Source organism: Physella acuta, unplaced genomic scaffold (assembly GCF_028476545.2).
Source record: "Physella acuta isolate Inbredline_101_S28 unplaced genomic scaffold, ASM2847654v3 ptg000620l, whole genome shotgun sequence".
In the NCBI taxonomy this organism is placed as follows: Eukaryota; Metazoa; Mollusca; class Gastropoda; family Physidae; genus Physella; species Physella acuta.
The window spans coordinates 518,512-535,397 of NW_026732139.1; the positions used below are offsets into that span (position 1 = coordinate 518,512).

The following is a 16,886-nucleotide window of genomic DNA, read 5'->3' on the forward strand; positions in this document are numbered from 1 at the left end:
ATCCACTTTCAGGTTGTGCTACCTACAACAAAATGTCCACTTTCATGCTTTAGCCTACAACAAAATGTCCACTTTCAGGTTGTGTTATCTACAACAAAATGTCCACTTTCATGCTTTAGCCTACAACAAAATGTCCACTTTCATGCTTTAGCCTACAACAAAATGTCCACTTTCATGCTTTAGCCTACAACAAAATGTCCACTTTCAGGTTGTTACCTAAAACAAAATGTCCACTTTCAAATTGTGTTACCGTTAACAAAATGTCCACTTTCAGGTTGTGTTACCTACAACAAAATGTCCACTTTCAGGTTGTGTTAGCTTCAACAAAATGTCCACTTTCAGGTTGTGCTACCTACAACAAAATGTCCACTTTCAGGTTGTGCTACCTACAACAAAATATCCACTTTCAAATATCCACTTTCAGGTTGTGCTACCTACAACAAAATATCCACTTTCAAATATCCACTTTCAGGTTGTGCTACCTACAACAAAATATCCACTTTCAAATGTCCACTTTCAGGTTGTGCTACCTACAACAAAATGTCTACTTTCAGGTTGTGCTACCTACAACAAAATGTCCACTTTCAGGTTGTGCTACCTACAACAAAATGTCTACTTTCAGGTTGTGCTACCTACAACAAAATGTCCACTTTCAGGTTGTGCTACCTACAAGCCTACAACAAAATGTCCACTTTCAAATGTCCAATTTCAGGTTGTGCTACCTACAACAAGACGCTGTTTCCCTCCATCGCGTCAGAGACGAGGCTCCTGAAGGACCTTCTCCAGGACTACGACAAGAGGGTCAGACCTGCCCAGCGCATCACGGACACCGTCATTACGTCATTCGGACTTGGCCTCAAGTCGTTGCTGTATCTGGTAAGTCTGTCTGTTAACCCAGGTCTGGTCTGCAAAATGTCATATTATTCTGGTCTACCAAATGTCATATCAGCCTGGTCTGCCAAATGTCATGTCAGTCTGGTCTGCCAAATGTCATGTCAGCCTGGTCTACCAAATTTCATGTCAGTCTCGAATACATGATGTCATGTAGTGTACGTTTCCCCAAATGTCATTTACTAAATGAATTGTCGAAGTTGAATACGAAATGTCTAGTCAAACTGTTTTTCTCGATGTCATTCCAGTCTAATTTTACGTCACGAAAAAACGAACTTCCTTGATGTCATGTCAACACAGATGAACTGACATAATGTCATTTTAGTAACCTGACATCGCATGACACCAATTTACTTTAAGCCACTACTACTTCGTTTACCGTACGCCTATTTAAAAAAAACCACATCACGTACTTTGTTATCTAAGACATCTATCTAACATTTTAAATACAACATTCTCTTAAACGAAATTCAGATATGTGTATGTGTTTAGACATACATGACATAGATGTGGCATTTGCCTGACATGACAGTCGATGAAAGTCCCGGTAAATGACAGCACACTGTAAAGATATCGTGAGCACAGGGTACAATGTCGACGTGATACAATACAGGTAATAAACAAATCACGCACTCGTCATAACAAAGGCCATTCAACAACTTGATGGCTTTTCCCCGTTGTCATACTGCGAAGTGCGTGAATAATTTACTTACGTTGGAAACTCTGACTTGGACTATTCAAATCAAATCGAGGTTTTAGGTTTAATAATTTAACCAATCGTAGGTTGATCAAGGGACTAGGGAAACTAGGCTAGGCAGATAGGGAAGTCTCTTTGAATGACAAGACTTGTGCCTTAAAGAATTAAATCTGTCTCTCTGAATTCTTCTTCTTCTTCGTTCTTAATTATTAGTGTTGAAGGGGATCGAGATTTATCTGCCAGTGGGGTTGAACTCAAGACTTTGTTTGAGCTTTTTGCCGACTCGACCACGCCTCCAACACAATTAAGCGTTACGTGTCAACTGGTTATGCGCCATTGAGGCCATTGACTCCGATTTCTGCCTGCTTTTCTTTTTGGATTTGCTTCCATAGCCTTTGTCCAACCAAGAACAAACTACAATGCAGCAGTTGTTTAATTTTGGAGTTGTCTCTCCTAGAAGAGTGGCTGTCCCCAGCTAACGAGCCTCATCTGCCCGAGGGTTCGAACTCGAGACTTTTCGGTTTAGCAACCATGAGCTTTACCGACTCGACCACGCCGACCCCTTTAAAGAATTAAATATGTCTGTCTGAATGACAAAATGCTTTAAGGAATTAAAACTGGCTTTCTGAATGACAAGATGTATGCTTTAAAGAATTACATCTGGCTCTCTAAATGACAAGATGTATGCTTTAAAGAATTACATCTGGCTCTCTAAATGACAAGATTTATACTTTAAAGAATTACATCTGGCTCTCTAAATGACAAGATTTATACTTTAAAGAATTACAACTGGCTCTCTGAATGACAAGATGTATGCTTTAAAGAATTGAATCTGCATCTTTGGATGACAAAATCAGGCTCTTTGATCGAAAAGAATTGCTTATTACAGTTTACAGAAATTCATTCATTTAGCGATATATCTGCTGTAATTCAGTTATAAAATAAATTTTAAACCCCCTCATCCTCAATCACACAAGTCTTAACATTACTAACACCCACCCCCCTCAGGAGCATGACTTTATTTATATAACGTGACACCCTGACCCAGTAGCGTAGCGAGGGGGGGGGGACGGGACGGACATATGTCCCCGGGCGCCGACCTTAGGGGGCGCCAAAATGGGTTGGAAAAATAAATTGAAAGGTTGAGGGTGGGGGGTGCAAATCGAAAGTTTGGGGGGGGGGGGGGGTTGCAAATCGAAAGTTTGAGGGGGGGGGGGTGCAAATCGAAAAGTTTGTCCCCGGGCGCCGGGAAGGGTCGCTACGCCTCTGCCCTGACCTAAAACTGCTAGCTCCAATAACGTTGCTAGCTTCAGAAACTTAACTAATTTTTTTTCTAGATTCAATAAGTTAGGCAGCCTAGAAATTTCTAGTATCAATGGAACTAATTTATTCCAATCGCGTCATCGTTTCGTTCTCGCGCTAATCACGGCCTTGTCGTTGTCTTGTCGGACTTAAACCGTCTTTTTATCTCGCTAATGGCGAGTTCCCATCGGGGGTCAAAGGTTATCCTTGCCTGGCTCGATACACTCAATTTGATGACGTCATTTCACAGAGAGCCACCCCAGATAATTCCGTTATTAGTTTAGACGGCATCGTAGATAAAAGAATCGAGAATAAAACGGAAATATTAATGGGTATTAGGGCACATTCTTTGCCCGATGATACTTCATTTGGGTATAAGGTGATTGTATGTTCTTAACCAAAATTTTAAAATACTTTTTTTTAATCGCGGCGCAATGTGGTCGAGTGTAAGAGCACATGATTTCTAACACGGACGTCTCGGGTTTGAATCCTAGTCTAAATTTCGTTTGTCATAGAGCCCGTTTCCGATTTCACATATTAGTAATCTATATGACTTTTCACTGGTCACTCATCCGTAAACACTCTTGCAGGTCAGTTCTGCCAGTCCTCCATTTTGGTCAGGGTTTCTTTCAAACTTTTGTCTAAAGGGGAGGGGGGTGGACACTGGTAAAAATGTATGTTTGTATATTTTCTATATAAAATCTATATTGTTCGGGGGGGTGGGTGGTTCGGTAGTGAAGAGATACCTGAAAGAAACACTGTTTGTGGACATGTTGGTAAGTCATCATGTAAAATATCGCTAATCAGTCACAACTCGAAATCTCGCTGCCTATTTCTACGCACGAGATCTCGCTGCGTACACCTCAACACGAGATCTCGCTGCGTACACCTCAGCACGAGATCTCGCTGCGTACACCTCAGCACGAGATCTCGCTGCGTAACCTCAGCACGAGATCTCGCTGCGTACACCTCAGCACGAGATCTCGCTGCGTACACCTCAACACGAGATCTCGCTGCGTACACCTCAGCACGAGATCTCGCTGCGTACACCTCAGCACGAGATCTCGCTGCGTACACCTCAGCACGAGATCTCGCTGCGTACACCTCAGCACGAGATCTCGCTGCGTACACCTCAACACGAGATCTCGCTGGTCAGACACTGCGAGATCACACAGGCGATTCCTCTGTCCAAATTCCCGGTGTCACAAAATCAATCAGCGAAGAACAAGACAGGCTTAGCGACGACATTTGCATATTTTAAATTATTTTTGTCTCCTATGAAATCTGGGAGATGGATGTCGCCGTCACCGTTGCAACTCCAAATTATAAAATTAGAATTTTAATTGGGGTTCAGACAAAAGTATGCATCCGTCAAGTATTTTGATGTTCTTTTTCTTTTTTACACAATAATTGAATATCTTGTCAATGCAGCGATAAATAAAGCATGCACCCATTGGGAATTTTAGAATAATAGTGGGTTTTTTTTTCAATAAAGTATGCCTTCTTGTTTACTAGCAACACTAAAATAAAAATGAAGGATGACCATTGTTAAAAATTATTACTTTTATAAAACTTAAACAGAAAACTAGTTAAACTAGAACCAAAGCATCTCTAGTGATGACAAAATAACTAAACTGACAGATTATTAAAACATTGACGTAAAATACTATTTTTAATATTACCCCAACCCTCCACCTTATCACTTATCCAGACGCTTATCCCAACCCTCCAACTGACCACTTATCCTCTACTGACCACTTATCCTCCAACTGACCACTTATCCCAACCCTCCAACTGACCGCCTATTCCAACTTATCCCAACCCTCCGACTGACCACTTATCCTCCAACTGACCACTTATCCCAACCCTCCAACTGACCACTCATCCCAACCCTCCAACTGACCACTTATCCCAACCCTTCAACTGACCACTTATCCCAACCATCCAACTGACCACTTATCCCAACCCTCCGACTGACCACTTATCCCAACCCTCCAACTGACCACTTATCCCAACCCTCCAACTGACCACTTATCCTCCAAATGACCACTTATCCTCCAAATGACCACTTATCCCAACTTATCCCAACTTATCTCAACTTATCTCAACTTATCCCATCTTATCTCAACCCTCCAACTGACCACTTATCCTCCAGCTGACCACTTATCCTTCATCTGACCACGTATCCCAACTTATCCCAATTTATCCCAACTCTCGACCAGGATGAAAAGCGTGAGTACATGGAGACCGTGTCCTACATGCTGACGTCATGGCACGACGGACGCCTCATGTGGAATGCCTCACAATATGGCGGCATCGACAGCCTGAAAATTCCAGCCAACCAGCTGTGGACACCTGACCTCGTGCCAGACACCAGGTAAGTGTGAAAGGGAGGGGAGGGGAGGGGGAGGAATGTCTATCGCAGACGATGATATACTGTCTGAGGGCGAGGCTTCTTAGGGTCTTGAAAGCCAAAACGAGGCGTTAATTTTGACGGTTGAAATTTCAGTTTCACAGACGAAACTTGAGTTTGACAGGTGGGGAATTGGCTTGTGGAAGTTGTTTCAGTGGCGTAGCTAAGGGGAGCAAGGGGGTGCCACCTACAGCGGTGCTCGTTTTTTTATTTTATTTAAATATACCGGACTTATTTGACAGATTTTATTAATATAAATATAAAGGCGGTTAAAAGGAGAGTTCCACACACCATCCCCCTCAGGTGCCAAAAAGAGTTGATACACCTTTGAGTTCAACTTAAGTTTGAAGGCTATAATTTTTAGTTAACCAGGAGAATTTTTTTTTTTTTTGCCTGATGGGCGGAACTTCAAGGTTGAAAGGCGAAACGTTGTTTGATTTTTGTAAAAAGAAAAAATACAGAACATCAACTAATTAAATTAGCAATACGAAGTTTCACAAACTGTGTGGGTTGTTTTTTTTTTACGTCAATTTTGTTGTTGTTGTTGTATTTGAAGTCAGAAGCAATTTTTTGTAACCCAGAAATTGTGATGAAAAGTTTCTTTTAATGTTGGATGGAGCCTTCACTTAGCATTTAAGTAAAAAGAAGATTTTTAAAAAACTTTTTAAAAAAAAAGCCCTTTTTAAAGCGTTTTTTTAAACAGCCTTTAAGAACTACTTTATTTAAATGGGAATTAAATAAAAAGTTGAAGACATGACTAAGTCGGCATAGACTCGGCTTCGGGCTGAACTATTTTTTTTTTTTACTATTTGATGAAAAGTAAGACGAGTCAGGAAGCCGTACAAATTGACAATTTTCAGTGTATTGCTACGCCGCTAGCCATGGACTACTTTTAAAGTCCCCCCAATGTTTTAGCCACTAAATTAATCAAGTCTTCTTGTTGTGAGTGTTACTACGATGGGTGGGTGGGTTTTTTATTTTTATTTCAAGCAATTCCCTAAATGGAAGTTGATAGACCTTCCCACAAGAACAGGTAATTTAGTAAGTGTTAACAGCTGACAAGTGGTAAGTGCGTCGTTTTTTCTTCTTCTTTTTCTTCAATCAAAATAATTGCTCGATGTTTAGTGATGCATGTGGGTGGGGGTGGGGGACGGGGGGGGGGGGGGGTTTGATGTACTTTGACATAGTGACAAAAGGATGTGGGGTATCGAATTTTCTGGATGAAATTAGGGGCAAAGAATGGATTTAATGAGAGGGGTCGGGAACAGTGAGGAATTGATAAGAGAGTTGGGGAACATTGAAGAATCGATGGGAATTGATGGGTGGGGAATATTGAGGAATTTGTAGGAGGGGTATGGGGAGAGTTCAGGATTGATGGAACTGTATCTTCCGTAGCTAAACCATTGAAAGTATGCCACGTGAAAAAAAAATGCATATTACACTAATTAAATTATTGTACTGCTCTAATTAGATGGTGGCCACTTAGCCAATTGGTACCTGCGGTGTGCTAATTAGAAGCTGGCTGTCCCACACCACAGTACTGGCTAGACGCTAAGATAACGAGTCCTTGAACCAGACGACTGAGTAACGCTCTAGGCCTGACGCTTTCATTCCCTTGACGGGCACGTCCGTACACGCCCGGGGGGAGGGGGGACGCTCTTATTGGTATAGTGGGGTTCAACATAATTAGAGATATTGTTCTCTGGATCACTTGTGGTCCTTGACTTTATCTGAGCGCTCGACAAGTGCGGCGGTACGAGATCTCGTGAAGGGGCGGGACTTGACCAGAGTGGCTTAGTAGAGGAGATTGACTGAGATGGAGTTAACAGAATTCTTTCAACGATTATTGCATCCCCCATTCCCCCCTAATAAATTAGCTTTCTAATTAGTATTTTCCCCCAATTATTTGTTAGTACATGTCCTGTATTTGAATAAAAAAAAATTTCATCCCAAAAGTCTGGCTGTCACGTGTTTCCGGTTTCTGACCTAATCAGAAAGTTCGCATTTCCGGTCAGGAATAAATAGATGCTGAGTAAACGAACCGTCAGACCAAAAACATTTGGCGTTCATCTCCCCCAATAAATGCGAGCCGTGTTTCACCAAGCACAGCTCTTTTTCCCTCATCCCCCCCTCCCCTTTTTATCTTACATATTAAAATTATTGTCTATTGCTGTCTCCTGAGATCACCCCCCACCCCCCACCCCCTACCAATCTCTCATATTTCAGCTGGTCCAATCTAAACAAAATATGATTATTCATTCTTCACCAGCGAATCAATGGCGGCTAGACGTCTACAGAGTCTGGGTGATCTTATGGTGCTTTCAATGGCCTCCTCTCGGTGTCCCGTCGTTAGTGAAAGGGCTGGCCATTTCCTTGGTACCATTGTTGGCCCCATCTTTACCCCGTCGTTTGGCCATCATTGCCCCCATTATTTGGCCTGTCTGTAGCTTGAGGCTGGCCCCAATGTTGTCCCGCCGTAACCTTGGGGTGCCATTAACCTTGGGGTGTCATTAAAGTCGGGCTGTCATTAAAGTCGGGCTGTCATTAACATTAGGCTGTCATTAACATTAGGCTGTCATTAACATTGGGGTGTCATTAAAGTCGGGCTGTCATTAAAGTCGGGCTGTCATTAACATTAGGCTGTCATTAACATTAGGCTGTCATTAACATTGGGGTGTCATTAAAGTCGGGCTGTCATTAACATTGGGCTATCATTAACATTGGGCTGTCATTAACATTGGGGTGTCATTAAAGTCGGGCTGTCATTAACATTGGGCTGTCATTAAAGTCGGGCTGTCATTAACATTGAGCTGTCATTAACATTGGGCTGTCATTAACATTGGGCTGTCATTAACATTGGGCTGTCATTAAAGTCGGGCTGTCATTAACATTGGGCTGTCATTAACATTGGGCTGTCATTAACATTGGGCTGTCATTAAAGTCGGGCTGTCATTAACATTGGGCTGTCATTAACATTGGGCTGTCATTAACATTAGGCTGTCATTAACATTGGGCTGTCATTAACATTGGGCTGTCATTAAAGTCGGGCTGTCATTAACATTAGGCTGTCATTAACATTGGGCTGTCATTAAAGTCGGGCTGTCATTAACATTGGGCAGTCATTAACATTGGGCTGTCATTAAAGTCGGGCTGTCATTAAAGTCGGGCTGTCATTAACATTGGGCTGTCATTAACATTGGGCTGTCATTAAAGTCGGGCTGTCATTAACATTGGGCAGTCATTAACATTGGGCTGTCATTAAAGTCGGGCTGTCATTAAAGTCGGGCTGTCATTAACATTAGGCTGTCATTAACATTGGGCTGTCATTAAAGTCGGGCTGTCATTAACATTGGGCTGTCATTAACATTGGGCTGTCATTAAAGTCGGGCTGTCATTAAAGTCGGGCTGTCATTAAAGTCGGGCTGTCATTAACATTGGGCTGTCATTAAAGTCGGGCTGTCATTAAAGTCGGGCTGTCATTAAAGTCGGGCTGTCATTAACATTGGGCTGTCATTAAAGTCGGGATATCATTAACATTGGTTAGTATTGTGATATCCTTTTCTGTTGTCCCGACAATACCTTTGGGTGTCCTTAACCTTGGAATACCATTAACTTTGAACTGTCGTTAACCTCGGGCTGTCATTAACTTTGAGTTGTAATTAACCGTTGGCTTATATTAGCCTTACATTAGCCTTGGGCTGTCATTAACCTTCTAATTTAGCTTATGTTTAACGATAGGTCAGCCGAATACTTGACCCCACACTTAGTCTGTCGTGAGCCCGAGCCAGGTCACATCCAAGACCCCATCACTGGCCCGACATTGAAACCACACCTCTAAAAATACCAGCTACATCACGTGCTAGGCCTAAAATACCAGCTACATCACGTGCTAGGCCTAAAATACCAGCTACATCATGTGCTCAGCCTAAAATACCATCTACCTCACGTGCTCAGTCTAAAATACCATCTGCTTCACGTGCTCAGTCTAAAATACCATCTGCTTCACGTGCTCAGTCTAAAATACCAGCTACGTCACGTGCTCAGCCTAAAATACCATCTACATCACGTGCTCAGCATAAAATACCATCTACCTCACGTGCTCAGCCTAAAATACCTCCCGTGCTCAGCCTAAAATACCAGCTAAATCACGTGCTAGGCCTAAAATACCATCTACATCCCGTGCTCAGCCTAAAATACCATCTACATCACGTGCTCAGACTAAAATACCATCTACATCACGTGCTCAGACTAAAATACCATCTACATCACGTGCTCAGCCTAAAATACCATCTACATCACGTGATCAGCCTAAAATACCATCTACATCACGTGCTCAGCCTAAAATACCATCTACATCACGTGCTCTGTCTAAAATACCATCTACATCACGTGCTCTGTCTAAAATACCATCTACATCATGTGCTCTGTCTAAAATACCATCTACATCACGTGCTCAGCCTAAAATACCATCTACATCACGTGCTCAGCCTTAAAAATATATCGCTCACGTAAAGTATACATTGTAACGTTCACCAGTACCTTCATTCCTTCTGTGTACTGGTGGTATTTTAATTCAGCTAAATGAATGCCTATAGTTTATTCAGCAACCTTCGGGAATTCCCATGCGGTATCAATTTAAAAACAAATCTTCAATGTTAAAAATGAGAGCACGTATATTCTTCAATTATATAGTGAGAAGTATATTCCCTTAGGGACTTCGGCATTAAACAGAAAACAAACCAACATTATTTTTTATATTCACTCTAACATGTAAACATTAGAGAAAAAAAAACAATGTGATAAATATCAAATTAAACTAGCTGTTTATTATGGGGAAATTTAATCCCATTCTTTGGTATGGGGTGTATGCCAGTAAGGTCACGTGATCGCTATCTAGGGCGTCTAGTGATGCTAAAAAAAGTAAAATCTAAGACTTTAAAAATTACAGGGGCAGTAACTCGATTTTAAAAACCCAGATTCTCATAGAGTTATCACAGCCTAAAAACCTAACTATGTTACGGAGCTTGCTGAGCCTATCTTTAGTTTGACACCCCGCCCACTTCCACTCAAGGGAAATAAACACAATGTAGCCTGTCTTCTAATCAGTCATGTAAACAAAAGGTATACTCTCAGCTGGGTAAAACATACAACAGCTAAATCTTCCTAGCCTGTTCTTCCAGGAAGTAGTCAGAGTTTCTTTCAGACATTTTTCTCTAAAGGAGGAATGTGAAAAGGGGGTGAGGACTAAATTTTCCGGGGTTAATTTTTGTTTCTATAATAATTCTAGTTCGTTGGCAAGGGGATGGAGGGGGGGGGGGCTGTGTGTGAACGTGCTTGTGGGGCGGGAATACCCCCCCCCCCTCAGAGTTGCCGTATAGAAACTTTAAAAGCAGGTGGTTGGGTGTCAAACAAGATGTATCGTTTTATTAGTTTAATAAATGGAAAACATCAAGTCGTGCGCCCACCGCTACAACAGTTTAGACAGAACACACCAAGAAATGCATGAGAGGGAAACGTTTTTCTTGACTCCGCCTTTAAGTGGAGCTATTTCTGGGTTATCTGCCCAATCTACAGCGTCCTTGAGAGTCTGACGTCACGTGGGCTTTGTTGTAGGTGGTCGCCTCGACGTCGTGAAGTAAATGTTCAACAAAAAATATTTACAGGCAAGTTAGCCAAAGCCGACAGCGGAGCCTTCATGGCCCTAACATTGCCATAAACACAGACATAACGTAGCCACCAGTGTTTCTTTCAGGCATTTCTACTCCCCCCCACCTCAACTCCGAAGCATGTCACCCCCCCCCCCCCACCCAACGTAATAGAATTTTTATAGATAATATATACTTTTACCAGTGTCCGCCCACCCACCCCTAAAATATCTATCTATCTATATATATAATTCTCTTCTTCGAGCCGTTAGAAAACAAGCTGCAAACGCTCTCCCTACCTCCCCACCCCTACATGGTTTTAGTGAGCTGTGTTCACTCTAAATGTTTACAAGCAGAGCCAACGATTTTAAACGTAGGGGGGGGGAGGAGGGGGGGAGGAGGGGGGAGGGAAGGAAGGGGGGGGGTATGGTCCTTAACGAGCTACTTATAGTGTTTTAAAGAAATATTTTCAGTGTCAGCGTTGGTACTGTCGAATTCACAAATTATGAATTATTGAAAATTAGAAACAACTAAATAGCGGCGTATGTTATGCCGCGGGTCGGCTCGTACATTATAATCACACACACAACACAGCCATAGACACTGCATGACCATAGACGTAGCACAAAATATAGGCAAACAAACAACAACAGAATATACCACATAGCAACACACACACACAAATACAATATATATATATAGCCAAAGCCAGTAGATAGTCATTGACAACATAGACATACACCTAACAAAGCCATAAGCATCATAGCCGTAGACACAACACATTTCTAAACAAACACAATATTAGGCATAAGCAGGACGCAGTCATTAACCACATAGCCATCAACATAACATACCCATAACCAGGCAGCATAGCTATACGCACAACGCTTCTCTAAATAAACACAATATAGCTATAGACAATACATAGGCACGACAAAGACAGAGATAAAGACACAACAGAGCTATCGATGCAGGCAACATTCATCAACATAGACCCCACCCAGCTATTTTCCCTATCAACACATCCCCAACTGTGACCACAGACCGTGTATTGTGCTCTAGCCTATAATTTTCCTTTTGTTGGATGCTGTAATCTTCTGCGCCAGATGTTTAGTTTGGAGGCGCTCCAAATTATAGACGAAAATATATATTTGTCTGGGATGCATCATGCGTATATATATATACTAGCTGCATCCCGTGCTCCGCCACGGTAAATCTTTTTAAAATATACCAACTTTGGAACAGAACAAAACAAACAAAAACACAACACAAACAAAACACAACCACAACCACAACACAACCACATTACAACCACAACACAACCACAACACAACCACAACACAACCACAACACAACCACAAAACAACCACAACACAACCACAACCACAACACACGGTAAATCTTTTTTAAATGTACCAAGTTGGGAACAGAACAAAACTAAATACAACACAAACGAACGCAAAGAAAAAACAAAAACGAAAAAACAAACACAACACTCAACATAAACTCAATTTAAATGTAATCATAAAGGCATATTGCTCACAGTCTATCCCGTAGCGCCAAATCGCGCCCTTTTCCGAGCGCCGGCGGAAAATTTCCATTTACACCCTCCCACCTCCCTCAAAGTTTCGATTTCCACCCTCCCCCCCCCCCTTGCTACGCCTCTGTTATAAAACCCCTAGCTTTTCCGCAAATAAATTAAAGGCAGTATTTAGAATATCTGTGTTTTACCGACCATATTGCACTTTATAAATTCATGCATTTTTTTCAGTACTTTTAAAAATTTACAATAAAGTTTCATGACTAAAACCATTGCGCACCTAATGAACGTGATGACTTAATATAGTAATGGAGAATAGTTGATTAAAAATTATAATTAGTAAACAGTACATTCAGTGAATAAAATAAATAAAAGATAGCCTTTTATCAATCAATGCTAATAATAATATTCCAACAATAATCTACTCTTACATGTCTGCATAATTTGCATTCACATTTTGCTAATTATATTATTCCAACAATTATTCCGTCTTGCAGATTTTGCATTCACATTTTTAGCGTGAGTTCAATTTATCTTTGAATTACCTCCATTGGCATAATTACTAAGCAGTTTAATTAGATTTTTCTACCGTACTGTTATTATGTTATTAATATGTATCGACTTTTTCTGGGAATATTAACGAAAACTATATTTGACATTGATCCTTTTAATATGTTTTAGCAATGTGCGTGTATTTAATATTCTCTTTACGTTATGCAAAATTGTACAAACAGTGGAAATTATAAATTAGCTCTATGCCGCTATATAAACAAACCCTACTCTAATACTTATAATAAGACACTGCGGTGCACTGAAAAGCACAGCATGGTGCGTAGCTTACTTTTATAGTCCCAAAATCTATAGCGATGACGGACGGAAGGACACGCTCAGCCCGATTATATTATAGATATATATATATATATATATATATATATATATATATATATATATATATATATATATATATATATATATATATATATATATATATATATATGCGTGTGTGTGTGTATGTGTGCGTGTATTTTGTGTATATAAACAGCATATATATATATCTATAATATAAGCGGCTAGGTAGTGTGTCAGTCCTTCCTTCCTTCCGTCATCGCTATAGCTTTTGGAACCATAAAAGTAAACATTCGCACCACGCAGTGCTTTTCAGTGCACCGCAGTGTCTTATTATAAGTATTAGAGTAGGGTTTGTTTATATAGTGGCATAGAGCTATTTTATAATTTCCACTGTTTGTACAATTTTGCATAACGTAAAGAAAATATTAAATACACGCACATTGCTAAAACATATTAAAAGGATCAATGTCAAATATAGTTTTCGTTAATATTCCTAGAAAAAGTGGATACATTTTAATAACATAATAACAGTACGGTAGAAAAATCAAATTAATTTAGCTCTTTTTTTCTAATTTTGACAAAGGAGGTAATTTAAAATTACATTAAACTCACGCTAATAAAAAATGTGAATGCAAATATACGTTCGTCATAGAAGGAATTAGTGTTGCAATAATATAATTAGCAAAATGTGAATGCAAATTATTCGGATGTGTAAGAGGAAATTATTGTTAGAAAATTATAATTAGCATGGATTGATAAAAGGCAATCTTTTATTTATTTTATTCACTGAATGTAGGCCCTACTGTTTATTACTTATAATTTTTAATCAACTATTCAGCACTATTATAGACGCGTCATCACGTTCATTAGGTGCGCATTGGTTTTAGTTATGAAACTCTATTGTACATTTTTAAAATTTAAAGTCCTGGAAAAAAATGCGTGAATGGATAAAGTGAAATATTGTATATATTATAGATATTGCCTATTATTTATACTGTTTTCTAATTATTATTCTATCTTTCGGGTTTTATAGGAGAGGCGTAGCGAGAGGGGGGGGGAGGGCATATGTCCCCGGGTGCCGACCTTAGGGGGCGCCAAAGTGGGTTGGAAAAAATGTGCGAGGGGGGGGGGGGTGGAAATCGAAAGTTTTAGGGAGGGAGGGGGGAAGGGGTGCAAATCGAAAGTTTGAGGGGGGTGCAAATCACCGGAAAGGGCGCGATTTGGCGCTACGGGCTAGACTGTGAGCAATATGCCTGTATGATTGCATTTAAATTGTGTCTATGTTATGAGTGTTGTGTTTGTTTTTTCGTTTTTTTTTTTTTTGCGTTCGTTTGTGTTGTGTTTAGTTTTGTTCTGTTCCCAAGTTGGTACATTTAAAAAAGATTTACCGTGGCGGAGCACGGGATGCAGCTAGTCTATAATATAAGCGGGCTGAGCGTGTCCTTCCTTCCGTCCGTCATCGCTATAGATTTTGGGACTATAAAAGTAAACTGCGCACCACGCTGTGCTTTTCAGTGCACCACAGTGTCTTATTATATGTATTAGAGTAGGGTTTGTTTATATAGCGGCAAAGAGCTATTTTATAATTTCCACTGTTTGTACAATTTTGCATAACGTAAAGAGAATATTAAATACACGCACACTGCTAAAACATATTAAAAGGATCAATGTCAAATATAGTTTTCGTTAATATTCCCAGAAAAAAATGGATATATTATCATGAAATTAGGTCGAAAAAACTAATTAATTCAACTTTTTTTTGGTATTTTTTTTGCAAGGGAGGTAATTTGAAAATATATTTAACTCATCAATATCTAAGTTAATTTTTTTTTTATTACTACCGCATTGATTATTATATGTTAAGGTTCATAATTAAAATAGAAAAATGTTAAGATTATTTATATTATTTATTATTATTTTCTAATTAGTCTATGATTTCTCAAAAATCACTATCTTTTTGCTTTTGTTTTTCGGTGTTATGAAAACAGATGGTGAAATTAGACTTTTTGAGAAGAATGGAACGGCTCTCTCTGAGCGCGGACGTATGGGAAAATGTTTTTTTTTAATATTCAACTCACTCTCAATAATTTAAGTTAATTTTTTTTATTACTTCCACATTGATTATTATATGTTAAGGTTCATAAGTAAAATAGAAAAATGTTAAGATTATTTATATTATTTTCTAATTAGTCTATGATTTATCAATATCACTATTTTTTGTTTTTGTTTTTCGGTGTTAACAGATGGTGAAATTTTAGAATTATAGTATAGAGAATGCTGAAAAGGCTCTCTCTCTGGGCGCGGACGCCTGTGAAAAGCGTGTTTTTCGGTGGTGATTCTAATTACATTACCAATGTGTTTTCTTAGAACCATAAAAGTAAACACCACTTGCCGTACATTTATTTGCATCGCATTGTTTTATTGTAAGTAGAGTATAAGCGGCTAGGTAGTGTGTCAGTCCTTCCTTCCTTCCGTCATCGCTATAGCTTTTGGAACCATAAAAGTAAACATTCGCACCACGCAGTGCTTTTCAGTGCACCGCAGTGTCTTATTATAAGTATTAGAGTAGGGTTTGTTTATATAGTGGCATAGAGCTATTTTATAATTTCCACTGTTTGTACAATTTTGCATAACGTAAAGAAAATATTAAATACACGCACATTGCTAAAACATATTAAAAGGATCAATGTCAAATATAGTTTTCGTTAATATTCCTAGAAAAAGTGGATACATTTTAATAACATAATAACAGTACGGTAGAAAAATCAAATTAATTTAGCTCTTTTTTTCTAATTTTGACAAAGGAGGTAATTTAAAATTACATTAAACTCACGCTAATAAAAAATGTGAATGCAAATATACGTTCGTCATAGAAGGAATTAGTGTTGCAATAATATAATTAGCAAAATGTGAATGCAAATTATTCGGATGTGTAAGAGGAAATTATTGTTAGAAAATTATAATTAGCATGGATTGATAAAAGGCAATCTTTTATTTATTTTATTCACTGAATGTAGGCCCTACTGTTTATTACTTATAATTTTTAATCAACTATTCAGCACTATTATAGACGCGTCATCACGTTCATTAGGTGCGCATTGGTTTTAGTTATGAAACTCTATTGTACATTTTTAAAATTTAAAGTCCTGGAAAAAAATGCGTGAATGGATAAAGTGAAATATTGTATATATTATAGATATTGCCTATTATTTATACTGTTTTCTAATTATTATTCTATCTTTCGGGTTTTATAGGAGAGGCGTAGCGAGAGGGGGGGGGAGGGCATATGTCCCCGGGTGCCGACCTTAGGGGGCGCCAAAGTGGGTTGGAAAAAATGTGCGAGGGGGGGGGGGTGGAAATCGAAAGTTTTAGGGAGGGAGGGGGGAAGGGGTGCAAATCGAAAGTTTGAGGGGGGTGCAAATCACCGGAAAGGGCGCGATTTGGCGCTACGGGCTAGACTGTGAGCAATATGCCTGTATGATTGCATTTAAATTGTGTCTATGTTATGAGTGTTGTGTTTGTTTTTTCGTTTTTTTTTTTTTTGCGTTC

At 39.5% G+C, this 16,886-nt stretch overlaps 1 protein-coding gene across 1 annotated transcript in view; it reads left to right on the forward strand.

Moving 5' to 3' along the window:
- The first annotated feature begins 684 nt into the window (after positions 1 to 684).
- Positions 685 to 16,886, forward strand: part of LOC131948017 (neuronal acetylcholine receptor subunit alpha-3) — a 29,017-nt gene continuing 12,815 nt past the window's right edge. Inside the window, exons 1-2 of the mRNA XM_059309464.1 lie at positions 685 to 876; positions 5,113 to 5,267. Coding sequence (XP_059165447.1) covers positions 685 to 876; positions 5,113 to 5,267 — 347 coding nt within the window. The remainder of the gene's footprint in view (positions 877 to 5,112; positions 5,268 to 16,886) is intronic.